Source organism: Oreochromis aureus, linkage group 7 (assembly GCF_013358895.1).
Source record: "Oreochromis aureus strain Israel breed Guangdong linkage group 7, ZZ_aureus, whole genome shotgun sequence".
NCBI classification, from domain to species: domain Eukaryota; kingdom Metazoa; phylum Chordata; class Actinopteri; order Cichliformes; family Cichlidae; genus Oreochromis; species Oreochromis aureus.
Window position 1 is genome coordinate 8,683,444 of NC_052948.1, and position 27,386 is coordinate 8,710,829.

Genomic DNA, 27,386 nt, shown 5'->3' on the forward strand with positions numbered 1-27,386 from the left:
GCTGCTGCATTGTCCTCTGATAATAGGTAACTGAAAAATGACTGAATTCTTTCTTCGGTGGGATGAAGGTAGTTGCGACCCTTTCCACCCGTGTTGGAGGAGTAAAGCTGATAGTCCAGCCCAGCAAAGCAGAACACTGTGACATTATTAAGCCCATAAAGCCGCCTCTGTCAGCGGCCCTCCTCCACTCACTGCAGTGTTGTCCCGCAGCCCGTAAACACACTACCGTCTGCTGCGCTCTCATCTCCTTCCGTCCTACGTAACCCGCTAAGCCCCGCCCCCGGCCTGTCTCTCACGCACCAGTTACGTCTGACCGTAAAAAATAGAAACTTCCAAGATGGCCGAGTCCGTGGACTCCATGCATTTCGCAGCAAACAGCAAAACAAATTCCCCTAAACCCCTGATAGCTAAGCGACCGCCGGAGAGTCGTCCGCAGTCTTCCAGCGACATTTTCCCACCGCCCCCAAAGAAGGTCCGGGTGGAGGAGAAGGGCCTGAAGCACAGGAAACTGAACGGAGAGGTGTGCGCAGGGGAAAAACACAACGGGAAGCAGAGTTGTGGGAGCCCAGCGAAATGGAGTTTCGGCCCGGCCAAGGCGAGCCACTCCACCGCCGTCGCGGTGCCCACCACCCCTGTCCGGAAAATATTCAAAATCAGCAACTTCCTCGCGTCGCCCCACAAAGTAAAAAAGGCGAAAGAGAAGCGACACAAGGAGAAGGAGAAGAGCAGCGGAGCGCAGCAGAGCCCGAGCGCTGCTGTGGAGAGAGTGAGCCCAGCTAGCTGCCATACAAAGCCCGAGAACGGCGACGTGAAAATGCTACAGAGAGGTAGGAGAGCCCAGCCGGGCTGCCCTGTTTGAACCGCGCTCACACACTTTATGGGCAAATTAGAACCCACCCGCGAAGCAGTACTGACATAAAAACACATTTTAGACATTATTACATAATTTACTGTAGGTCGGGCCCAGTGTTTATTGGGCCCAGATGGTGATATATAAACACACACGTGGAGCTGTTTGTCCGTCACTTATGTCTACCAGCATGGATGCAGCAGCATTTCACCTCGCTGTCCTCTCTCGTTTCCCCTCCTCAGATCACCAGGTGAAGGAGAAAGACCGGGAGAAGAAGAAGGACAAGAATAAAGAGTGGAAAAATCACAAACTGCCACCTGTCCACGAGATTGCCAGAGAAAACGGAGAAGTGGTTTCTCCGCAGAAAGGTAGGAATAAAATCCCGCACTGGGCAGTGGAGCTGAAAGTGAGAGACTACAGCACTGATTGTTTTGGGGGGTATAATTTCAAGTTATTTCAAGCCCTTAAACATGTTTTGTATTTCAAATGTAAAAGCAGGTGGCTTCCGTGTGATTAGATGCATTGTTTTAGATATTATGCCAGAATTTTGGAAGCGTTTTCTGTTTTAAAAGGAAGTAAATGTCATAAATTCAATGTAGAAACATGGAAATATAACACAGCAGAGCAAATGAGCTCACATTTGAAGAGTTGTCAACAGATCAGCTGTTTCAAAGTAAACTTTACTTGTAATATCAGTTTAGCTTGAGATTACAGGCTGCAAAAGCTGCTTGTCATTTTAAACACGATCTTGTCTGTATGACAGAGTGTAAGGAGAAGCCCAAGGCTGGTTCGGAGGAAGACCTCCTTCTGAAGAAGCTCAAGAAGAAGAAGAAAAAGAAGCACAAAGATGGCGAGCGGACAAAGGAGAGGCAAGGCAGACCCAAAATGTACCACCGCTCGTGCCAGACTGTGTGTTCAGGGGTGTCCCTGGGTCTGCCGGAGCTGCTCAATCGGATTAACGTGAACAGCGACAGCAGCAGTCTCAACCACAGTGCCGCACAACACCACCAGGATGCTGCTGTTTCTGCGGCTACCTCCACCTCCATCTCCTCCATGGTCAGGGAGAGGCTCAGCTACAACTCCCCGCTGCACTGCAGCCCGGCCCCAGGCATGGCTGGCCTGGAGTTTGGACGTCTGATTCACATTGAGCAGCAGGCCAACGGAGGTGCGTATGTGGTGCACGCCTACAACGAGGAGCTGGCCTGCCTTTCTCCAGCAGAGATGCAGCGCTTCGCCGATGAATTTGTGACCCTGTCGTTCAGTGAGGACGAGGCCCAGGCAGCGTGTTTCGTGATGGGAATCATCCACGGAGCGGCATCCTACCTCCCAGACTTCCTGGACTACTTCTCCTACAAGTTCCCCAACGCACCAGTGAAAATGGAGGTGCTCGGGAAGAAGGACATAGAGACGACCACCATGGCCAACTTCCATTCTCAGGTGAGAATGAGTTTTGGTTTTTAATTTTAGTTTCTGTGCTGGAAAGCATGAAAAGGAGAGGATGCTCAAGTGTCTGCTTTGATACTGTAAAGTGTCACTTTGTAGTCTGGAGGCGTGAGCAGCTCAGACTCAAACAGTGACAGGCTGAAACGCCACATCAACAGTCTTTGTCTGCACTGTTACCGGGTAGAGGTTTTTGGGACTCGTGCTGTCACAGTGTTTCTGTCTTCAAGTGGTCTCATTGAGCTGTGAGCACGAATGGTGTGTGTCTTGAAAACCTCTTCAAGGACACCTTCAGGTGGACTCGCACCTTCAGTTCATGTGCTTGAAGAGAACAGGAAAATAAAAAGGTTATAGCAGTGTTTCAGATACTTGTATTTTTCCTGAGGTGTCAGGTAAACACAATTCTTAGCTTTCGCTTTCTTCTGGCCGAATTTCAGGAGTTCATAGGTCATGTTGTTATCAGTTTACTTAACAGGTTTGCTTTTGGTTTTGTTCTAGATTCCTTTTTACTCAGATGATTCAAAATTGACAAGATGTAAACAGATCAGAGACATTTTTTGTGCAGCATTTGTTGTAAATCGGAGCTACGCTTGAGTATTTTCTACAGTCAGTCAAAAAAAAAAGTTTCATATGGGAACTGTTTTGTTTTTAAAGTGTTAACTTGTAAGCTGCATCACTTTGCATAAGAAGTGTCCACCTACCCATGGCCAGAATTTCATGGTAGCAACAACAAGATCAGGTTCCTACAAGAAATTGCTGAGAATAGTCTTTGCTCAGTTAGGCGATTTCCATTTCATTATATTCAAGGCAGATATCTCCAAACATATCTCCAAGCACTACAGACCAGAGCAAAAAAAAATATGTATGTGTGATTTTCAGGATGAATTGCTCGTTTAAAACATGGCCCATGAATAAATTAACTCATAATTTGAGGTTCAGGTGTCTGAAGAAGTGCCAAGACCTAAGTTTTTATTTTATCAGTAATCGGTCTGCATCTGTTTTTACTGACAGCGTCTTAGTGAAGAAATCATGAGATAAAGGACATCCAGCAGACACCTCACCCACAGCTCATATTCAGCCATCCGTTTAACATGCTTGCAGAATTTTGGGGAATCAATTTAGGTCAAGAAAAATAAAAATTATTCATGCCAGAGACCCCTCGCTGGGAAGAAAATTATTCCAAGGGCTCTCTCTCCCTCGCTCTCTCTTTCTCGATTGGACTGATATTCCAAGTGCTTTGTAATCAGATATTGCTTCTGCTTGTCTGGCATCATGACTTTAACATAAGGCAGATGGTGCATTTCATCCTGTTGCTAGACTCACTAAAACCAAACTTTGTGCAACTGTCAGCAGATTTTCCCGATTTATCTCCTTTGGGATTAATGTTGCTTTATGATATGGATCCTGGAACAGAGTTATCACAAAGTATTGTGCAAAAATATTGAGCCAGCCCCCACTTCTTTGTATTTTGCTTTAAAGGAGCCAGATTTTCTTGTAATCTTTAAAGTGCTCTTGAGCAATAGTTCTCCGTGGTTTCTGAAGGTCTTTTTAGTTGAATCAAATGAGAAATTTTCTCAAATTTTGAAATGTCAAAGATAACACAGTTTGACAGGTGTAAAATTGTATTTTTGGAACAACGTGATTCCCAAAGCTGAAAACTTTGGAGAAAAGCCTCTGAGGTATGCCAGACTTTTGGCTCATATGTACGGAGGCGGCGAGATGTACAACAGCGAGTATCTACAGCCATGCATACATGGTGGAGGGAGGCTTTGTCATGGTGTTGGGGATCTTGTAAACACAGACCTATCAATGCAGAAAAGTACCTTGAGATGTTGATCCACTCTGCAATACCAGCTTGGAAAGCCTCTGATTGCCAAGGCTTCATGCTGTAGCTTTATATTTTGGATTAATTTATATAATTATACATTCATCCATTCATGTTTTCAATTCAGTTTATTTCAAGTTTGTTTCCACTGTGGGTTCTCTCATCTCCACTGAGCTTTTATTAGTTTAGTGCTAGTTTAGGCACGATGTAAAAAGTTAAGAAGGGTGCACAACACAAACACACCACCAGCTGACTCTCAGCCATGCAGACACGCCAGCCTCAGTAAATATATGCACAGACATCTCCTGATGCTAATCGTTTTGTCAAATTTGACCAAATTAACAAAGACTAGAGATAAAAACACCTTTGGTATGTTTTTATTTTAAATTTGTAAGCGCATAATGTTATCTGAAGCACAAAAATGGAAGCTACCTAAGCTAAAAACTAGTTTTCAGACCCAAAGAACCAATCTAGTGGTTGAAGAAAACTAAATCATGTATTTAAGTTGACAGCTATGTGAAAATGGTATGCAGAAAAAAACATTTTTCACTCTAACATGGATTTTATTCATCAGAAATCAATCCAAAAAATCCTCAGAGAAACTGAGTAAAAGAGGAGAGAATGCATTGTTTATAATATTATGGCAAAAAAAAGAAAGATTTTGTCTAAGATATATATGTCTGGAAGTGACACGTGCAACAATGTAGCCTGCACAACAAATTACAACATGAAAGTTCACAGTACAGTAAGAAAACACAGAGCGACTAATAAATATGCAAGCATGCAGCATTAAATATAACGCATATCAGCATAAAGTTAATGATCACAGATCTGGTTCCTCTTTAGCCATCATTTAAGATGAGTTGAAACTTTCTGAATGTCTTAAATCTCTAAAGGATACATATTACTGACAGTAAATTGATACATGTTATATTACCTCAGTGGGGTCAGTTGTAAAACTGTGTTAAAACTGTGCAACAATGTATTGTGGGCACTTTTGTCCTCCAGCCTTTATTTTGGTATTGGAGTAATTCGTGAAATTAATAAAACAGAGAAAATTATAGCTTAAGAAATATTGCAGTAATGAAATGCCTTTGGTTTCTTGGTCAAACTTTGGTAGCGTGATTAGAGAAAGATGTAAGTGGTTTGATAAGAGGCAGATCCCCGAGGCTGGGAGGTTATACAATATGGTGAAGCCAGTCTCTAAACCTGCTTACCAGCTCTTAGCAGTGCTGCTCAGATTTAATTTAATTTTTTTTTTATGCATTCGTCCATTGTTAAACCAAGATGACTCCATTGTGTTTGTTACTGGAAACACAAAGAAACAGTGTTTGTAAGCAGTGTACCTCCTGGTCCAAGCAATTTGTTAGTTTGACTGTAGCCATGCAAATAAAACTGAAGTGTCAGCATGTGTTTGTAATCTATTACCTGTGTTACACACATTAATGTCATTAATATAGAAGCTAAAAGGTCTAAGAATGTATCCTTGTGCAGTACCTGCTTTAGTGTCTCAAGATGTAGGTTTAAGCCCCGCTTTGAGCAGTAATAATTAAGCCACGTCACACACAGATCGCCTTCAAATGCTTTAAGATCTTGAATGATACGGTTTCTTACTATTTTACTACTCTCCCTTTTAGCCATAACATTTATTTAATTAGATTATTATCCTCTGAATGTGTCAGTAATTGTTGAGCTGCTACCTCTGTGGAAATTAGAAATGAAAATTGGAAATGAGAAGCTGTTTTCTCCCCCTGATTTGAAAATAGGAATAATGAGAGCTCTTTTCTAGTGAACTGTGTAGGTGACTTTTTTTTCTTACATACTATTAAAAATGCTTTCAGCTGACTATAATAGAATAGGAAGCCTTTATTGTCGTTGTATTTATGGCACAGTGAGATTGATGAAGCCCCCGTGAGTAAAGTGAGCGATGTACTCGTGGCCGTGTCGCTGTCAGACATGTCGGAGTTTCTCCAGACGCTAAGCTCACATGTGGGAGTAACGGATTGTAGTATTGCACGTGTTTTATTGCACGGCTTGACTTCAGAGTGCTTTGTGTCACAGACCGAGTAGACGTGGGTCTACAGTTCACACTTTAGGAATCCGTTTCAGATCACTGTTTCTGATGTGACTTATTCTGGGTTCAAATCATTTTACATAGTTAACAAAGTGAAAAATGCATAAAAATCTTTTAACAAAAGAAAAATGGAATACAGATTCTTGAAGGTTTTAGTGGAGATGGTTTTGGCTGGTGAAAACATCTTTTAGGGGAACATTTGGTCTGTTTTGCTATTACACGCTGCCTCATTGCAAATCTTTGCACATTATGCTGAACATTTTTTTAAAACATTTAACACATTTACCTGTAAACGAATAAAAACTCAAATCGTCTAACTCCTGTTCCCTCTGTTATCACATCTCCGCTTTGTGGTGTGATGCATGGAGATGTACTTCTATAATATGCTGTTTTATGTATTTTCATTTATTTTCTGTGGTCGGTAAAACAACAGCAGAGGAGAGATGACAGGAAATGGGTGAAAAGTCCTTTGCTGGTTACAAACTAGGGTCATTTAGTTAATGGTTTGCGCCTCGACATTGAAACCGCAGGGCTGCGTTAATTGATTGTAATTTCTAACGCTGTTATTCAGCCCTTGAAGGATGTTTAACTGTCTTTCTCTTTATGTAAACGCAGTTTTTCCTGGTTCATGGCCATTTGGTGGTTAACTACACCTGTATGCAAGATTAGCTCCTGTGGAGTTAAAGGCGTTGAATTTGTTTTATTATTTGATAGAAATCTATGGAGTGTCCTGCCATTTTTAACTGTCTGATAAGCAGAATGACTTTTGTGGTTCAGTGAATAATATTCCAATTAACAAAATAACTTTAAATAATTAATTTATCACCATGCAGCTGATTTTCCTTCAGCTCTGGGTAAAAACTTTCTATGCATAAAAAACCCTGTGTATACACACTTTAGGTAAACGTTCAGCTATCAAGTATTGTAAATATCTAACCACATGCCAGTAACTCGTTGCATTTAAGCTCGTTGACATGGTCGGGATGACCTGCTGAAGTTCAAAGTGGGCATCAAAATGGAGAAGGGAGATGATTTACTAAAGAAGCTTCTCGGATGAGAGGTTAAATGTCTTCAAGAAACTTAAAGAAGTCCAGTTGCTTTTCTTTCCAAGATCCTTAGATTACCATGACCTGGATGACTGAGAAGCTACACAGACAAAGGTGATTTCTGTGACTTTGAATGTGTCGTCGTTCTTGGTGCCAGATGTGCTCACTGGAAATTGCTGATCTTCTGGGATTTTCCCACAAAACCGTCTTTAGGGTTTAGAAGGTTCTTGGCACATTTTGGTCTCCTTAGTAGTAACTAAGCATTTTTTAAATTCTTGGTTAACCTGAGTATTGTTAATGACAATGTCCATGCCTTTATGACCACAGTGTACCCATCTGATGCCTGAACATTACAATGGATTCACTGTACTCAAATGGCCTCCATGGATCTTAATCCAGTAGAGCACCTTTGGGAAATGCAGCCAATAAATCTGCAGCAGCTGTGTGATGCTATCATATCAATATAGACCAAAATCTGATGAACGTTTCCAGCCCCTTGTTCCAAAACCTAAAGCAGTTTTGAAGCCAAAAGGAGGTCCAACCTGGTACTAGTGAGGTGTACCTATTAAAGTGGCCAATGAGTGCATTTTTAGTGTCCTTAAGTATTACAGTAGTTATCAGTAATAATGAAATACAGCAGGAAAATAAATCCACTAACAAAGAACAGCATCAAATGCAGAAAAAAGAGATTGTTTGTTACAAAAATCATGTAGAGAAAACCCAGAAAGCGCCGACTTTGTTGTGACAGAACAAATTACATTTTGGTTAAAAAAGCCCCCCTACAATAGAAAATTAGTGCTATCGCTGTTTGGCTGTCTCAAACAAACAAAACTTAAACTCTTTGTGTGAAAGTGTGTTGGGAGATTACCTGTACTATCTCTGTGTAATGTATTTATCACATAAACATCATCTGTTTATGGTCTGTTGACATATTCTGACATATGTTTACTAAATAAACAAATCTTCTGCTCTAAAATTTCCACCAAGATGAATCCAGTTGGATCTTTTGTTAATGCAATGTGTTATCATTAAAACCTTATCACTACAAACCCGTAATGATTAGTTAGAGGTTAAAATTAGAAGTACTTGCGGTACATTACGATGCAGGAAGGAAACAAACAGCCTTGTGGCAGATTGTGACAAATGATAAAGCTTTATGAAGTGCTGTACGTCATCATGTCTGCTCCATGCATTTTTCTTTGTGTTACAGATTTTTAAGTCTTTGTCAGACTGTTTGTCCTCTTAATGAGGGCTTTATTAAGGGCAGGTGAAGTGGAAGGGTTCCTTCATTTATGTTACGAATGCATAGACTGTGCTAGCCTCAGCTGCTAGATGAACATGCCTATAAAAGGTGTATATAATGTTTTAAAAGCATCTCGTGCAGCAGTAAAACAGCATGTCAGGTTAACGTTTAGATTTGTCATTACCTGCTGGGTCTAATCTGTGTCCTCTGCGGCGCCTCCTGCAGGTGAAGCGGACATATTCCCAGGGAACGTACCGAGCTGGGGCCATGCGGCAGGTCAGTCTGGTCGGAGCTGTGGATGAAGAGGTTGGAGACTACTTTCCCGAGTTCATCAGCATGTTAGAGAAGTCTCCTTTCCTGGAGGTTTGTGTGCTTGCGTCTGTATTTGTCCACACCACTGGAATCAGTGGCGTGTCAACATGTGTTTAACTTCTGCCTGTGAAGTGCTGCGAGGCATTATGTAACCCGACGTTTCTCGTCCTGTGTTTGTGCAGCGGACCCTGCCCTGGGGAACCTTCTCCAGTCTGCGGCTTCAAAGCCCCACAGAGAGTGACGACGGCCCCATCATGTGGGTCAGACCTGGAGAACAGATGATACCTATGGCAGACATGCCAAAATCGCCTTTCAAAAGGAAAAGGTGTGTTCGCCCTGTCTTTAAAGCAGCTGCATTTATCTTTTAGGGGTACCTGCACATCTCGAATTTGTTGTGACTCTTGTAAATAAACATATTTCAGGTCCACCAATGAGATAAAGAACCTGCAGTACCTTCCTAGAACCAGTGAACCCAGAGAGATGCTGTTTGAGGACCGGACGAGAGCTCACGCTGACCACATCGGTCAGGGCTTTGAGAGGCAAACTACCGCAGCTGTCGGTGTGCTGAAGGCTGTGCGCTGTGGAGAGGAGTGAGTTCAAAGTGACATCTTCTTATGTTTTTAAGCTTATCACTTAAACATCTGTATAAGAACAGCTTAGTATTGTATATTAGACTAACAGAGATGGTTACAAATTTTATGAAGGTAAAATGGCAGCAGTCAAGACAGGCAATGTAAAATACTGACATTTACAGCCAAGGTCAGCTTATTATTGATGTGCTGTTAACTCCAAATATCATGATATTATATAATAATATGTCTAGAGTAGCTTTTGCTTCTTTTTCTTTGTGATCAATCTCTAATCAGCAAACGTTGTGTGTATTCTTTACAGCAGCGACACTCCTGCGCGGATCACCAAAGACGTTGTGTGTTTCCACGCAGGAGATTTTCCAGATGTGGTTATGAGGCTACAGCTGGATCTCCACGAACCCCCGCTCTCTCAGGTGGGTCGGTGTTTTTAACAGTGTCTAGGAGTACATGCCAGACAAAAATTGATTTTTAAATTTTTTTTTTTTTTTTTGTCTCTCAGGTCACGCCTTCTTTAAAAAGTGTGCAAATATACATTTTAAAATGATAAAAAATAATAATTAATAGGTTGCCTATATTTGCAGCTATCAAGCCCTTATCTTTCAGCAAACGTATAGCTCATAAAATCAGCAGCAGTAATTTAAAAGGTCTGATAAATACAGAGTGCACTACCTGTTCTGCACTGAACAGCAGTCAGACTTGGTTGTGTTGGGCTATAAAACACATATGCTGGTAGGGCTGCACAATTAAACGTTAGAAAATCGCGATCTCAATTCATACTTATGTGCGATCTCATTTCCAAATGACAACGATTTTAAAAAAAAAAAGAAAAAAAAGATGATCCGGGACATAATCTGCATGAAAACAAGCGCTCACTCTTCCTGCTCAACAAATGACAAGGGCGGAGCCTTATACCACGTGATACAGAAGCCAGCTGGCAGGGAAAAAACAACGGAGAGCGCGAAACTGCCTGAGGGGAGAAAACACAATGAGCGCAGAGGAAAAGCTCGCTGATGGCGGTGAGAATGACAACCCCACTGTAACATTAATTCCAAGAAAAGGTTCTCATTCCTCCGTGTGGAAGTTTTTTGGTTTCAAAGAAGACGATGAGAGTCAAAAAGATATCATTTGCAAGCTGTTTGCCATAGTAGCAGCACCGCAAGCTAACACTACGAATTTGTATAACCACCTTAAACATCACCATAAAGTGCAGTATGACGAAGCTGTAAAGGCCAAGAAAGTGACAGGAGAAAATCCGTCCTGGTCAACCACCCAAACATCAATAACGGGAAACTTATACAGCGCTTCCCCATACCCGACGAACTCCCGCAGGCACAAAGAAATTACTGAGTTAAAAGTATTTTAAGGTTTGTACGTAAGAGTAGACAAGTGAGACATTTATTGTTTTTATGTTCAGTCTCAACTGTTACGAAGTTGATGTGCAGTTAATAAGTGCAATAAATATTTATATTGGAAAAGAAAATCGTGAGAGAATCGTGATCTCAATTCTAAGCAAAAAAATCGTGATTCTCATTTTATGCAAAATCGTGCAGCCCTATATGCTGGCTTTTTGGAATATCACCAATTTTTCCCTCCCAGGGGCAAATGTAAATGTTTTAATTTGCTATTTCAGTGGTCTTCCTCTGGGAGAATTTAACTCCATAAATGATTAACCTGTAAAGCACAATTCAGATCTTGCGCTAATGGACACTGAGCATCAATAAGTCTCACCCACAGCGGAGGGGAAACAGTTCATAGCTCTCTGTTGGCTTTTTATTGTGTGACGGTGCCTCCTTGTCAGCTGTGTGCTGAAAAAAACACTGAAAATGACAAAAAGCTTTCTATCAGATGGGATGCATTACTCAAAATTATAGAACCTAAAACTAGGCTTTTATAAGCTGCCAAACTTAAAAAACAAAAGTGTGCAGGCGACTAAAGTGGATACTGCTGATAAGACACTCACTATGCCCATGAGTGTTACTCTAAAGCTAAAAATTAACTTAAATTAACAGAAAACTAACACTCACAGGGTACTAAACTTAGCTCTGGCATTGTGAATCTTAAATATTGAGCTGCTGGCAGGTATTTTGTTGGCGTTACAGCCTTCAGTTGCACATTGTGGAGTCTAATGTTTTCCTCTTCTGCATGTGACGTGTCAGCTCTGGCAATGGGCAGATGAAAGGCAGGGTGTTGCTCTTCTCTCCACCTTTAACGGTTTGGCAACTAGACCAAAAACTGCATCAGTGATCGTTCACCCAAATAAGTTCATAGCAAGTTATTTCCACGTGATTGTTCATCAAGAAGCTCTCATGATTTGCTTCAGTTGACCAAATTAACAGCAAAACAAATCAATGAGTTTGCTTCATTTTTAGATAACAAGCTCTTCCAAAATTCCGGTTCCTGAAAATGGGATGTGTGAGGTGGGACTAACTCCCCTCACCCCTGTGCACACCAGCAGAACTGTTCGTGAATATTTGCACACTCTGGTTGTTGAGACCATATTTAAAACCCTAACACTTCATTTGTAAGTGAAAATTGAAGAGTGTGTTTCTAATCATGCTGTTTCTCCTGGTTGTGTTAAAAGCAAATATATTCTAATATATTTGTTATGACAGAATTAAAAACTGTTGTTTTTCTTTTTAAAAAACTTTCAAAAAGAGTGTCTAATCCTGCTTTAAGTGTAAGAAAACAAAGATCTACTATCACCGCAGGCATGTTTTCACTCTCTCTGAGGAGTTGTTGAATGTCGTGTGCTCCTGTCCTTGCCTTCACAGTGCGTGCAGTGGATCGATGACGCCAAGCTAAACCAGCTCAGGAGGGAGGGGATCCGATACGCCCGTATCCAACTCTACCACAATGACATCTACTTCATCCCCAGAGGAGTTGTCCACCAGTTCAAGACGGTGTCTGCTGTCTGCAGTCTGGCCTGGCATATCCGACTTAAACAGTATCACCAACATGAAGAGAAGGAGGACGACGAGGAGGAGGTGAAGGAAGAGGAGACGTGTTCCCCAAGAGAAGTAACATGCCATATTAAAAAAGAGGAGGAAGAGGAGGAGGTAGAAGCGACTGAGTGTGACCTTGCTGTAAAGGCAGTGACAAAGCTGGAGGATGAGGAGGACACGGGGAAATGGGAGGGGCCACCCTCAGACACTCCGACACAGATTTTCAACGAGGAAGAGCGAGAGAACAGAGCTGACGTGAAGGAGTTGTCAGCGGCACTGTCACTACCTTTAGTCAAGAAAGAAAGAGATGAATCTGCACTCAGTCCCACACTAATGGAACCTCAAGCTGAGGAAGATGTAAAAGAGGAAGGCAAAGGAGCTGCAGACACATGTCAGACACTGCAGATGGACCACGAGGAGGGCAACAGAGCGGATAGTGCCCCTTCAAAGCCATCACAGCAGATTAGGAAGGAAAGTGATGTGGAAGAAGAGAGGCAGCACAAAACATCAGGACAGGGCCTGAAAGAGAAAAGTAAAGAGAGTATACTGAGCACTTATAACGCACCCCAAATCAAAAAGGAGAAGGATAAAGGCAGAAGAGAGAAGGATGAAAAGGAGAGGGTGAAAGAGAAGGAGAGGAAGGAAAAGGACAGGAGTAAAGAGAAGGAAAAGGATAAAAAAGACAGGGGGAAAGACAGAGAGCGAGAGAAGGACCGGGTGAGAGAGCAGGAGAAAGTTAAGACTGAGGGAGGACGAGAGGGTTGCACAACGACGCAGATACTGCCGCAGATGAAGAAAAAAGAGGAAGAGGAACGGACGAGAGAGGGCGGTAAAACCGCCCCAACCAACCCGTCAGCTCAGAGAGACGAGAAGTGGGCCAAGGAGTGGGACTCAAAAATGCAACCCCACGTCAAGAGAGAGAAGGAGCACGACAAAGACCGGGGAGGCACGCCGGCTGCGGCTCACCCACGGCCAGACAGAGAGGAGGCTCGAGACTCCTGCACGCATAAACACAAGTCTTCCCATGGGAAGAAGGAGAAGAGCGGCCACAGGGAGGGCAAAGACAGTAGCACGCTGGGAAAATCAGGGAGAGAAGACGGAAAGACTCACAAACCTGCGAATGTTCAGGTTAAGAAAGAAGTAAAGAAGGACAGAGATGTCAGCAGCAAAGAAGAGAAGAAGAAACCTGCTTCTGGTCCTGCCCAACCAGAACACAAACAACCACGGACGCTCGTCACCTTTGACCTTTTTAAACCCATGGAGGCCCATCAAACTTTGGCTCTTTCCTTCACGGACAGTAGACCCAAGAGCCACCATCACAGTGACTCTCGAGGCTCCTCTTCTAAGCCTGCATCTGACAGTCGGACAGTTGCGCCCTGTAAAGGACCAAAAGTAAAGGACTCTGTGCCGGGCAAGCCCGGGTCAGCGCTACAGGACACCGCGCCACAGCAGCACTTATTAAAACAGCCCCTGAAAACACACACACCCCAAACACAGAAAGACTTCTTAATATGAATGTCTAGATGTCTAGTCTGCTTTTCTTTTCCTTTTTTTTTTTTTTTTTTTTTAACTGTACAACTTGCGCCAAGGCTTTGGTAAAATATTTCAAAGTGCATCCTTACTTCAGATACCACAAAAGTGAGCGAAAGCTGCTTTGACACTGCCAGACCTCCTGTGACGCAGTGAAATGAGGGTGCGCTCTGCAGGTATTTTAACAAGGTCTAAGAATGTAAGCTAAGTAGCTCACTTCACGTTTGTTAGCAGATGTACGTAGGCTTTATATAAAATGTTATGTGACCCCTTGTGTCAGTGCCTGTGCACTACTTAGCTTCGCTCTTAAAGCACCTATTTTAGGTACTGGTCTAGCCAGTCTGAAAACAACCATCCGTACTCCCCTGCTGTAAGAACGACCTATGTTCAATGTTTGAGACATCAAGGAGATCCCTGGGATCTCTCTCAAATCATCTGTTTATCGTTGCTCATGCCGATTTGGAGGTTTGTTATTTTTAAACCTCCATATCAGAGCAAGTAGTTGTTTTCAGACTGGACTGTTGGACTCACACAGGGCTGTAAATGATACTGTATGTACCAAAACTGTACAGTATAGATGTTATTAGCACCAATGTGAGAAAATGTATACAGAAATTGCATATATTTTTTGTAAGACAGGTTTTATTTTCCATAGAACTTATTTATATCATTTACTGTCTGTTTTTATTTGAAACCGATGTATGTGAAAATTCTGTTGTAAATACATTTTATTTCCTAAGAATTGGTAGTGTGATTTATACTCTGATCAGAACCTCTCAATAAATGGTTCAAAATATTGACTTGGTCAACGTTAAAAGTCTCGCCTGTGTTTTGTATCAATGAGGTCACAGTCATTTGCCTTTCTGGCCACTGGGTCAAGCATGCAAAGCAACAGTCAGGGCACAAGGCAGGTAAAGAAGAGTGTGGAGGCGGGGGTGGAGCAGAAGGATATTAAGATAGCAGTTAGACCTGTTAAAATATGTGGTTTGGAGATGGTTTTGCTACATAAAGAGAAGAGGTGAAGATGCTCATGTTTTCACTGGGAGTGACCAGGACAGGATTACAAATGAGTAGAGTTTGTGTGAGAGGACAGGATGCTAGGGATAGGGTGAGATGGAGGCAGATGATCCACTGTAGGGATCCCTAAAGGAAGAGGCAAAAAGAAACCTCAGATTATGGCAGGATGTATTCTAAATATGCTGTGAGCGTGAACTCTAAGCCCCTCCCACCAGAGAAAAACCGTAAAAATAAGTCACTGTTGACTTTTGACTCTATGTTGAGCCAAACTTGACTGGATCCTAGAAGAGGTGGCACTGTGGTGTTGTAGTCCAGGATGAATCCTAAATTGAAGGGTTACATCAGGAAAAATCGATGCCAAATCAAACATGAGAACTTCTTATGCTCCTAACTTCTTGGAGCATAAGGAAGCAGTACCTTCTTAACTTTAATTTTTATTTTCTCATCTAATACACCCTCCTGACCTGGAAATCAGTACACTGTGCTGCAGGATCTCTAGGTTCCTAAAATGCATCTGGAGCATAGGTTTGCTGGAGAAGTTATAATAAAGGATACAAAGGTGTATAAGAGTGTGACACATAGCTAGTGTAGTAGGAGGAGGACTCACACACAATCACAAGTTGTTAGCCAATGAGCGTGTCCAGAAAATCCACATCTCTTTCACATAGACAGCCCAAAATTTACAATTTTATTCAATATAACCTGAAACAGGTTATGTCTAAGAATCATTTTCACAGAGTCTTTGTATAGCACTGGAAGTGCTCTTGAAACCACAGATATAGATATCACCCCTTGGTGGCCATTAAAAAGAATGCAGGTTAAACGTACTTCGACATTGGCTTCACTTATCAGCTGTAGATATCTCAGTCACTCTGAGATGACTGGATTTTTAAAAAATGATGAAATTCTATCATGAATTTTTCATCCAGAGACACCACAAACACACTGCATCCTGGAATTCAGCCTTTTCCTGCTATGAAGGCTCAAAAGACTTAAATACTGACCTGCAGCAAAGGTTGCACTTACTCTTAAATCTCCCTGGGTATTTCGTTTGCAAACATGATGTAAAGCAGCCAACAAAAGGATGAACAGTGAAATTTTTTTTCCTGGCTTTCAAAAAGATGTCTACAGCAGTTTGTACAGTGCAAATGACGTTTAATATTAGCAGATGGGGGAAGTTCTCATCTACATTCAAACTGTTGCTGACAGAGTGCAGCTAATGTAGAAAAGCTAAGATCAATGTTTTGTGTAGCACATGTTTGATCAGCCATACTTTTTACCTGGCTCTTAAGTTTAATCCATTCCTTATTAATGACTAAAAATGAGCTAAAAGGCAGCAACACGTGTCCAAAAACATGTCACAAAATGACACTCTGATGCCGCCTGAAGCAGGTGAAGATGAAGCAGAGCCTACATGCCCCAGTGTGTAGATGTCACTAACCCAGTGAGTCTGCACTTACAGCAAAGGAACAGTGTTTTAAATAAAGGTCAGCATCTTCCTTCAGTGATGTATCCTTCGTCACAGATGCCTGAGTATTTCGAAAAAAAAGTTCACATTCTGGCAATTTCAGTCCCTCCTATAGTGGAAGACGCTGTAGCCCAGCTCTATCAGTGCTCCACCCAGCAGCACCCACAGAGGGATGCAGACCACACTGATCCACACTTTTGTGTGCCCCTCCAAGCGGGAGCACAGAGTCAGGCAGAAGGCCAGTTTTAGCAGCAGGGCTGTTAGGTACCACAGCCTCCTCTTCAAGCTCTGCTCACCCTCCCTGGGGTCAAAGTCCGGCTTGCAGCGGCCTGCCATCTTCACTATCAGCATGAGGATGAGGATGCTGTCAAAGGTCCAAATAGGGAGGAAGATTAGGAACCAATTCCAGTGGATTCTGGAGTCCAGCTTGAGGACCAGCAGGATCAAGAAGATCAGGGCAAATATCCATGAGAGGAGCACTCGCTGGGCCAGGGACATCTTCATCTGTGGAGGACTGGCACAGAGCCAGTGTCACCCACACCCAGAGAGACTGAAGAAGGTGAGGAGGAGGATGATGATGAGAAGCACAGTCAAGGTGATCTGAAAACACAGCAGAAGACAGCACAGGCCCGTCTCTCCTTAATTATAAACACATGACTGAAAACTAGACCTCCCCCACTAGGAAGCAGACCCTCACGGGTCTTGTATAGAAATCCATCTCCTGATACTTCCACTCAGCATTAGAGCAAACATAAAGCTAATGTATGTTAGCAAGCTGTAGCTAACTTGTAAAATTGACCCCACTGTTCGCAGTCTTACCGAGTTCAGCAGCAGAGTCAGTTCGATGTCTTGAACCCGAGGTTTCAACAACAAACTCTTCAAACGAAGACAAATATCAAAATATCAGACAGACTGAAAACAGCGGCGAAGAAATGCGACAAAACGTTAGCTTTCAGCTACATACAGCCGACAGTTACCCTGCATTTCCGGTTAGTCCTTTCAAAACAAGGGCACGTCCTCAATAAAATGACGTTTATCCTTTTCAAAACAAAACCGTGTTTTTGGATTGGGGCTTCACCCAGTCATAGCAACCTAGTGGGGATCTAACCAAACAAATCCTTGATTTTTTTTTTTTTTTTTTTTTTTTTTTTAAAGGTCCACTTACTTGATTTCTTCCCTCCAGCAACTCAGCAAACACCATCTGCTGTGCTGATAAAGATCACATGGTGTAGCTGAAAGGATTTAATAGTTCTAAGATTAACCCGAGGGGAGTTAACAATAAAACGAAAGCTGACTGACTTCAGCATTTCACACATATAAATATAAAATGGAAATAATGTGTTCTTCCTAGTCTTTTTTGTTTGTTTGTTTTTTGCTAAACAAAAATAAATAAATAAATAATAATCCAGCTTCGGCTGCAGACCCCCCTTCATAAAACCAACATATGTGCTGTACAAAGGCAGGGCAGACATTTATTTCTAATAAAATGCTTTTTTAAAACAGAAGAAGGTGCACCGTGTTTTTTTTTTATATATATATATATATATATATTCCTCAAATGCATTTATTTCTCTTTTACTGGGCTAGTATTACAAATTAATACAAAGTACAACTCCAGAGACATCATAGATTGTCAAAAAAGTAAAGTACAAAACGCTTGAGGTAAAACATCATTGAAAAAGATTCAGTTAAAAAGCCCTTATTAAAATTTAAGTTCTTTTCAAGGTAAATGCTCACTTTACAGCTTCTGAAAATAAAAATAAAAACAAAAACAATGCAGTTTTATTTACAAGGTAGTGGTGGTGCAAAATACAGTGTGTGAGACAACATTCAGTCAAAATCTTCATATCTTTGTCAAATGTAAACAATAAACATTGTCCTGTTCGCCAAAATGCCGTCACACTGATGTTTGCGCTGAAAAGACTCTACGAGCGCTGCTGACGCATGAGAGCAGAGGAGCTCATTACTACCCGGCAGAAAATATAAAACTGTTCGACATTACACATTTACAAAGCAAATCCACGAAATGGATTGTGTATGAAAGGTTTCTCTAGGTAACCGTGGCAGCTTTCTCCTCCGCAGAGGTAAGAAAATCCTTATCATTTCAAATTTTACTCTTACTCAAGAGCACCTCTGTGGGGAAACGGATAAGCCTGATAACACTCCACAGTTTTATTATTTTTCTTATTGTTGAAAAAAACCCATGGAGAAAATAAACAGTGTATCAGTCTGGGTGTGACTCTCACCTAAGCTCATTTATTCCTAGACCCAAGTCTTTAAAACCAATTTACAGCAGAGACGTTATAGGAGCAACACTTTTCTGCAACAGCAAACATGGTGGTAAATGTATAACGTCGGGGGTAAAAACTTTTTAAAACATTAATTTATTATTTAACTAAACTTTTTATGCAGTTTTTAAGGTAATATTTCAAAATAACAGTCTAAAAGATGTGAATCAATGGTAGCTATGAAATGATGAGACTGCTCTGTGGTTTCACTTTAGATACAATATAAGCCAACACTTCCATAGTGCATAAAAGTAGAAATGCAAACAAAAGAAATAAGGAATGTTGCAGTCCAAGTGTGTGGCTTACTGATATGTTCAAAAAACAATGGAGCACTTGTTCATAATCATCAATTCATTGCTCATTGTAGTCTTTTTAAGAGATTTTTTGTTGATAACAGTGAAAATGTGAAGTACCATCAGATGCATCCTCGAGTCCTTTAATAACAGTACCACTTATTTAACAATCGTGTTTTTCTTGTTTTTAAGAATGAAAATTTCATTCTTCAGTGAAAGCACTTGGAAGGAACTAGTCAGGGAAACTTATCATACTTCAGCAAAAAACCCAAAGCTAAACAGTAAGATGGTACCCATTTGAAATGTACGATTTCTTGCCTCCAGAATGAGGGGGGTGCATCCCTAAAGGCAACCACAGTTACACAGTGCTCTGCCTGCTCTCGTGGCTGAGGCTGAGCCCCATCGCCTCTGAGGAGTGAGATGGGAAATCAATAAATATCCCGTCTGGGCCTGAGTCTGCAGACTCTAGCACTTGTCCAATTATGGTTTCAGGGCTGGATGATTCACTGGGCGGCGTAGAGGATGCTCCCTTACTGAGATCAGTCATTGTTGTTGTGGCCTCGGTGCCATGGAGAGCTCCTGAGGAATGAAGCGGGAGGATGGAGGGAGACAGCCGAGGCAAGTCCATGGCACTGGCTCCAGCTTGTACTATACCTATGAAGGAGATGATACTGGATTATTAAGGTTTAGCATATAATGATGCTTCATAATAATCAACACATTGAGGACTAGAGTCGTACCGTTGAACTGAGAGCCCACACACAGTCTGTTGGAGGAGGAGCCAGACAGTTCTGATCCTGAGGCCAGGTCAGCATAGGCCAGTCCTTGCTCCTCCAGGCACGATATAATCTCGCAGGCCGAGTGACGCCGAATTCCTCCACTGCCAGCCGAGTTGGCATCTGGGTCATACTCAGCCACTGGGGTCAGCAGCAAAGGAACATTGTAGCTCTTTGATCGTACCACGGGGGTTTTAGACGGTTGATCCGCTGACTTGGACCAGCCCCAAGGCTTCTCTGAAACACAAGAGGGAAAGATGGGAAGACGTTATTAAGCTTCACCAACCCTTCAACCCTGAAAACTGTTATTTTTATCCTGCTTCTGCCTCACCCAGAACACTGCAGTGAGCTTCAGCATCATCTCCAGAGTAAAGCCCATGGGTGCCCAAGTAGGGCGAGACTACCTTCTGAATCAGTGACTCCAACCTCAGATATTCCTCAGTCACACCACGTGGCTCATGGACCCCCTAAACACACGCATTAAATTTTATATTAAGCACCATCATACTCACAGATCACCCCTGTGGGCTGCTGGTGCTTAAGTTTAGAAGAGGAAAAAATTGTATGACAATAAAAATATATATTTGTTTGAATAATGTTTGGATTGCATGACTAAAAACTAACGCATTAACACAGTATGTCACAATAAATAACCAGCAGATCAACTAATAATCAGTAAATTTTATGAAGATACGCCAAGCTAAAAGTAATTTACTCAGAAACAACAGCAGTGTAGTACTTTTTTATCTTCATGAACACCTTCAGAATAATGCAATACAATTAAACCTTATCATTAATGTTAGAAACAAGCTGGGCCAAAAATGCACAACAGCAGGTGTTTGGAGACAAACTCAGACTCGGTGCTGAGCAGCAGATAAGAAAGCCATGAGCTTGGCTTGATGCCTGCAGGCCTACCTGTAGGATGAGCAGCATTTGTGTAACAGAGGGAGGCACACGGGCCCGCGGGCGAGACAGGGCGTCCTCCAGCTTTACGCTGAGCACTATGGTGTTCCTGAAGTGCAGCAGGGCGAGCTGTCGGACAGAAGGCTCCTTACCCTGCACCCAAAAAACAGCAGACAGACTGAGCATCGATTCAATAAAGGGTTAAGACGGAGATCAGACTCTTGAGATGCTCGCCTACCTGAACTGGGTGGAAGATGGCCTGCAGCATTGAGAGAACATCACAGAAGAAGAAGTCCCAGGTCTCTGCCAGAGAGTCAAGTAACTTCTGACCTGCATGGATCCCAAAGGAACATGCTCAAATAATCTGATTTCCAGTGAGATACGCTACTTTCTATTTATTAATTCATTTCAAGACTGCATACCTTCATAGAATCTTATTTTGTCCCGCAGGATGACCATGCCTTTCGTTAGCAGCTGATTCTGTGAAAAGAAGCCAGTAATTATGAATCACTGTAGAACTGCTCTCCAATTCCTGTCTCAAAGAGCTCTGAATTTAATACATCTGAAATAAATGTCCTGTTTTATTTAAGGTGCATTACCTGAAGGTATTCTGTGAAGAAGGACCCCAGCTCAGTCTTTAAAAGATGTCTGAGGAAAAGGGACAAATGAATAAATACAGTTAGAAAGATAATAAGTAGTGTTGGGCTAATTATGTGTTTATAACTTTGTAAAAACAGTGCTTGGCAGCCATGTTGTGTTCAGATCCGTCTGTGTAGTTATAGAATAATGTGTCAACCTCCTCGTGACTTTTCTAGAAATATGTTTACCTAGCTATAATGGAAGCGGATACAAGCGATGGGTCTGGTTCAGAAAGATAATGAGATATCTGGCATGACCACATGACTCCCTGAGCCTACATGCTGCACACTACACACACAAACAAACCCGTTCACGAGAAAACATTCAGTCAACACATACAGCACACACGGTAATTACAACGATTATAGCACAAAATGACATCAATGGTCTAAAATAAGGAAGTTTTCTGAGCGCAGTGTTTGTGTGCGAGTGAGTGAGTCAGTGAGTGGGTGAGTGTGGCTGTTTACACTCACCGGACACCCTCATTAAGGACGTAAAGTTCATTATCCGCCAAGCCCTTCTTTTGGAAGACTGCTATCACAGCATTATGGATGCTGCAACATAAAACACACATGAGCTGGTGTAAATTAAGAATCTCCACACACATTAAAACACTACCTTTGTCATATCTGGTGTACCTGTTCCAGGTGGCGTTAGCTCCTGCCCTCTTCTGCTTCTCCCCTCGCTCCTCCGGCGAACTTTTCTCACTCTTCCCCAGCTCACTGAGGCTGGGAGAGCTCATCAACTTCAGCCGGTGCAGAGTCCTCATGAGGCAAATGTAAAGGGAGAGAGACAGAGTATTCTAAGTACAGGACGGGAGAGAAAGAAGGTCAGCCGATGAGCCGACACATACAGAGACACACAGAGAGGAAACACGAGGAGGCAGCAGTAGGAGGAAGGGAGGAGAACATAAAAGGAGAGAGTATGCACAGGAAAAAAACCAAAACATAACAAGCACAATGACAATACAAAGAGCAACCAATGATAGAGGAGGAGAGATAAAGGACAGAATGATGCATGGTGAGATGGAAGCAGCACATTAAGAGCAGGATGGGTGGAGCCCAGCCGAGAGGTGGGCCACAGTGTCGCTGCACTGCCCGTCTCAGAACAGCAAAAAACAATAGCACGCACACACTCGGATGGAGGGGGGGGGGGGCGTGCAAACTCTTCCTCCCTCCCAGGCTCTCTGTCGGTACAATACAGCTATTGATGCAAACAAATATTTATGCAGAGCACAGATACCAGAAGGAACTGCATGGTAGGCAGCCAGGGCTTTGTGCATGTTACTGTACGCAGATGAGGTGGAGGAGGAAGTCGTCCAGCTTTTAAACAACAGCAGAAACAGCGATAGGAAGGACGGACACAATACAGAACAATAAAGAGGATTTTCCTGCTCTCCCACAGCTGGTGGCGAGTGCTGCAGGATAAAAAGAGTAAAAAGTAGCACAACATGTGAGACAGGAACTTGACCAATATTAGATTTCTTATCTTCTTCTTTTTTCTTTTTTTTTTTGCTGTGGGGTCAGATGAGAAGATTGATATCATATTTTTAAACACTGAAGCTAAATATGCAGCTACAGAGAGGATTTGATTAGCTTACTGCAGAGATATGAACATATAAAGATATGAAGATATGGGGGGTGATTGCATCTTATCAAAAAACAAGGAATGCATGCACAAGTTTGAATTTATTTTGGATTTTTTTCTAATCAGGGTCAGAAATCTACATATATTCCCTTAAATTTTTAATAAGTGGTGCTAAAGTTTCTACAGTGTTTTTTAACTTTAAAAAAGCCAAGGCCTGTTAACTTCCTGTTAGTTGTTATAATTAATCACAACATGTTTGGAGGAGTAAAGCTTAAGTTTTTAAACCTAAACACAGAAATAGCTGTCAAGCATGGTGGTGATAGCATCATGCTCCGGGGTTGGTTTGCTGCCAGTGGTACTGGCAGTGGTAGTGGTAATCAACCAGTTTAAATGAATTATACGAATTCTGCTAATAAGAGTGATCTAATATCCAGCCATTGTTATGCCAGAAGGTTGTTGACCGCTACCAAAAGCATCTGGTCAAGGTGCAACTTGTTAAGAGACATTTAATCAAATATTAGTGGGGGAGTATACATGTATTTGAGTGTGTATGTACACTTTTTGCCTTAGAGAAAATCCAAAAGTCCTTAAAGATGTATGCTGTACAATCATTCCAACCTAGAAAAGTTCAAAGAAATTAAAATTCTAAAATTACTGTGACATTCATGTCCATGATGAGTGTTTGTAAACTTCTCACCACAACTGAAGGTTTTAGCGTCTCTAAGTTAGAAATCATCTGTTACCACCCTCCAAAAAAAAAAATCCACAAACCTCAGTGTGAGCAGTTTCATGTAGGAACTACACCTGCCAGCAAAGGAAGCACGTGTGCTGCACATTATGATTACAGCTCAGTGAAGGGAAACACTGATGTTTCCATCTTGTAATGCTGTCACAAGTACCAGCTCTGGGTGAACTGCCCCTTTAAGAGGCACAATTCCGGAAAATCCTAATGTAATTCGAGTATACCTAAAATTTAAGTGCATGTTTTAACACATTCATCAATCTAAAATATCCTAAAAGTGTAAAAAGAGAGAGAGAGAGAGAGAGAGAGAGAGACAGAAAACACTGTTTGCATATTTTTAGGAAGACCTGGTAAAAAAGAAGAAATGATGAGTTCAAACCCACGCAGTCCTGAAACTCTCTGCTGACAACAGAGCAGTAAACAACAGAGCCCCCCCCCCCTTTCACACCCACACACATGAACACAGAAAACATGGAAAGCAGAGCGCACAAACGAATGAGGTGTCCATACATGAGGAAATGAGTCAATCAAACAACCCACCAGGACATCATTACCATTAGACCAGCATGTGTTTCAGCTGGTTAATGAAATCTTCTGGGACAGACATGGTGTGATTTCTTTTTTCTTTTTGTAAATGCTTATAAATATTTCATGCATTTTCCAGGAGGCTGCACGCTGTGAAATGCTAAGCCCAGGAACTGAGACTCACCTCCTGATTGGATGCTCATTGCTGCTGTCCAAATCCGGGCTCGGAGGAGGGGGCGAGAAGGTGCTGAAGTTGAGCGACAGGGGTCGAGGGGAGGGCCGGGAGGCGTGCCTCCGCCGCAGTCCATCAAGCATCTGAAGTTTGCGTAAAAGTGGAAATGTCAACAAAGGCTAGCAGGAGGGATTAAAATTGGATCAAGGAGCTGTGTGAGGCATCGATGAAAAATGTCTCAAGTGCAGTCATGAGCCTCCTCCGCCCTTTACTTTGAGAGAGCGAATCAAGCAGGGAACATTAAAGCGGTATAAGAGACACAACACAGTAAAGCGAAATTCACGGTCAAAGGGGCATAGGATAAAAATCAAACCCCACATCTGAGACTTCCTCACAATGAGTGCTTTCTATTTCTTTATTCTCTACCTGACTGTCAGTTCAAAACCAGAGAGGAGTGTTTTGCAATCAAAGCTGGGCTGACCTGCAGGGTTTACACACGCATTGCATCAGAGGAAAGAGAAAAGAGAAGTGCATGTGTGTACACGCATCAGTCTGCGCCAGTTATTCCTGTAAAAGCGTTACAGTTGCTCTCAGTTTGGGTGTCTCCCCATAGAAACGTACTGTACAAAGTAAAGCACCATCCCCTGGTCAGAGGGGAGAACAGCAGTCTGGGTTGTCACTCTACAGACAAAAGAGCCAACACTAGCCTCAACATGTAAAGCACAAAGAGAGGGGGGTGCCTCGTGTGTTTTCAGAAGAACCGGGCCTGCAGTTTAATTAGAGTAAGATCACATCTGAGTCAGCAGCGCTGGCTGCTCACTGTCTACCCGGAATGCCATGCCACGCCAGTCTGGGCATTTCTGCTTTTGTTCACCCCTCCTCCTCCTTGGCTTGTCTTTTAGGGGCGATTACAATCAGATCGATGCCTCTTAAAAAATAAATAAAAATTATCCGTAAGAACATACATTTCTTTTCTGCTCTATGGATCTCTCCCCGTGATTCCGAGCTGAGCCATTCGACATCATACGGCCATTCAATCGGCCAGACACGCAATCAACAGTCCACGTTTATCCTACTGGGAGGAATGCACCGCCAGTCGTGCGTACGTGGATGTTTTATGTTTTTAAAAACCTGTGCGCAGAACACAATGAAGCAAAGTGCCCCGGTAAACAAAGCCACCGTGTAACAAGCACACGCAGATGCTGCGTTTGGTCCACCTTTGGATAAAAACTGTATCATAATGGCCACAAAGTTGCCGTATGTCATGCGCCTCTGCCCGCCCACTGTAGCCCGCACTCACCGTTCCTGATCCTGTCGTGTAGCTCCTGCTGAGATGAAACGGTCATGTAGTGCTGAGGGGAACTGTTTACTCTCCGGGTTCATCAGCGGCTGCCTCCTGTTCTGTTAGCCGCCTGTCTGCGCACCCTCACGGGCATCGGGGTGCGGGCGGGCGGTGGAAAGGTCCGACCTGCGGGGACTCATTCAGTAAGAAGCCAGAAGCAAGAACTGCCGCTTGCTCGCTCCGGCTCGCCCCCGCTTTGTTTTGACGAGATGCAAACGCGAAACCTGGACGCGTGGACGCGGCCACGAGCAGCACGTGGACGCGCGTCCGTGGTTATAGCTGTATGTAAGCGAGAGGGGATAACTCCAATGGGAAATAAGAATAATGGCAGAGTTTAATTCCGGAGGGCTAATTTTATTATTATTAAGACGCAGACTTTAAGAATTAACACACAAACCGGGGGAGACACTAATACGCAAACAGTGTGCTAACACTGCAGTGCACAGGTGTGCAGTCAGTGGTGAGAAAGGCCTCGCTTTGCAATATGGCCATAAACAGAAGATAGTAAACACACAGTTTCCAGCTCTGACCCAAATCCACACAGTTTCACACAAGGGGAGCCTTACCATCTGTGAGTGCAGATGCGTGTGTTCTCCGGATAATCCCCCTTTTCCGTGGATGAGATGTTTAAAAATAAGGGTGGGGGTGTGGGGGCAGTCTTGTGAGAAACTGTAAGGAATAAATTTAGTTTTCTGCCTGCTTTGCAAAAATCCTGGCACTCCTATACATGTGACAGAAAAATGGCTCTTGTTGGATCAAAGAGGTGCGTTATAACACGGTGCGTTTAGCTCAGATTGTTAATAAAAGGGAGATTGTATTCTCCCATACAATCCCACGAGATTTAGTGCAAACACAGACCAGCCTGATCAGCCTGCTATTCCAGCTAAAACAGGGAAAACAGGTAGAGATCCTTCTTGCATGCAAATATTTATCTTGCAGATATTTAATTCACTGCACAAGGAAGACTAAACAACAAATGCAAAAACTTTAGCTTCTGTTAAAAATTTAATTGCATTAATCAAATCTTTCATAGCTTCTTACATTCTTTTGCAGATCTCCTCTGAGGTCACTTTAGTGTCTGTGGATCAGAGTTTGCTGAAATAGAAGTTTGGAGAACGGAAAATGTTCCCTGTGCAGAATCCAAACCTGTTTAACCGCTTGCATGCGGTTTGCATGCTGTTATATGCAGGTTTTGTGTGTCCATGATAGCCGATTGAGTTCTGAGGCTTGCATTATGTTTTTTATTTTGTTATAAAGCTGTTTTGCCTACAGTGCTATTGTAGCCATTTGATTATTTATTTTAAAGCTTGGAATCATTATAGATAAACAGTTCACAAAGCACACAAACCAGACAAGGGCCAGCGTAAAAGATAATATCAAAAGCAGTGAAAAGTCTCCCCTCTAATAACCACGTGTTGTGGCTGGGTAATCCTCTATTTATTATTCAAAATTAAACACTGATTTATTATGGAATAAAGAATATAATGATTGCAAAGATTAATTAAGGAACTCAAAAGCAGTGTCTGAAGAGACCTCGACCTGAGGATGTGATGTCAAAGAATGTGCCTCTAGCCACATCCTACAGGTAGCATCACCTGTCTTTGTGTCCTCTGCACAGCAGTTTCAGTCATTAGATGGGGCATACACAAACAAAAGTAATATTAGATACTATTACACCTTACAATGAAATATGCATTTAAGCCGACCTCGTCATTTTCTATATCGGGCCCTGTGAGAGGAAATACAACTTTCATGGCGCATCGTTTATGTTTCAGGTGGATG

The 27,386-nt window shown here is 42.4% G+C and overlaps 3 protein-coding genes across 5 annotated transcripts; 1 reads left to right on the forward strand and 2 right to left on the reverse strand.

Annotated features, from left to right (window-relative positions):
• The first annotated feature begins 315 nt into the window (after positions 1-315).
• LOC116318264 (lysine-specific demethylase RSBN1L-like) lies at positions 316-14,669 on the forward strand. Its single transcript, XM_039615038.1, has 8 exons — positions 316-827; positions 1,093-1,218; positions 1,614-2,287; positions 8,704-8,841; positions 8,973-9,115; positions 9,213-9,380; positions 9,682-9,793; positions 12,152-14,669. The coding sequence occupies exons 1-8, from the start codon at positions 338-340 to the stop codon at positions 13,835-13,837; spliced, it is 3,537 nt and encodes a 1,178-aa protein (XP_039470972.1). The 5' UTR covers positions 316-337; the 3' UTR covers positions 13,838-14,669.
• On the reverse strand, positions 13,871-17,373 carry tmem60 (transmembrane protein 60). Of its 2 annotated transcripts, none has more exons than XM_031737337.2 (3): positions 17,315-17,373; positions 17,157-17,213; positions 13,871-16,937 (listed from the first exon to the last, which is right to left on the reverse strand). In XM_031737337.2, the coding sequence occupies exon 3, from the start codon at positions 16,839-16,841 to the stop codon at positions 16,437-16,439; it is 405 nt and encodes a 134-aa protein (XP_031593197.1). In that variant the 5' UTR covers positions 16,842-16,937; positions 17,157-17,213; positions 17,315-17,373; the 3' UTR covers positions 13,871-16,436. The 2 variants fall into 2 exon arrangements, with proteins under 2 accessions (XP_031593197.1, XP_031593198.1); XM_031737338.2 differs by having other exon boundaries at positions 17,302-17,328.
• A 1,200-nt stretch (positions 17,374-18,573) lies between these two features.
• Positions 18,574-25,811, reverse strand: prr5a (proline rich 5a (renal)). 2 transcript variants are annotated; one of them, XM_031737264.2, is made up of 11 exons: positions 25,563-25,811; positions 24,275-24,405; positions 21,875-22,000; positions 21,710-21,790; positions 21,197-21,245; positions 21,020-21,077; positions 20,836-20,927; positions 20,610-20,750; positions 20,026-20,161; positions 19,659-19,931; positions 18,574-19,572 (listed from the first exon to the last, which is right to left on the reverse strand). In XM_031737264.2, exons 2-11 carry the CDS (start codon positions 24,403-24,405, stop codon positions 19,277-19,279), a joined length of 1,383 nt encoding a protein of 460 aa, XP_031593124.1. In that variant the 5' UTR covers positions 25,563-25,811; the 3' UTR covers positions 18,574-19,276. The 2 variants fall into 2 exon arrangements, with proteins under 2 accessions (XP_031593124.1, XP_031593126.1); XM_031737266.2 differs by lacking the exons at positions 24,275-24,405; positions 25,563-25,811 and having other exon boundaries at positions 21,875-22,636.
• Between the last annotated feature and the right edge of the window lie 1,575 nt (positions 25,812-27,386).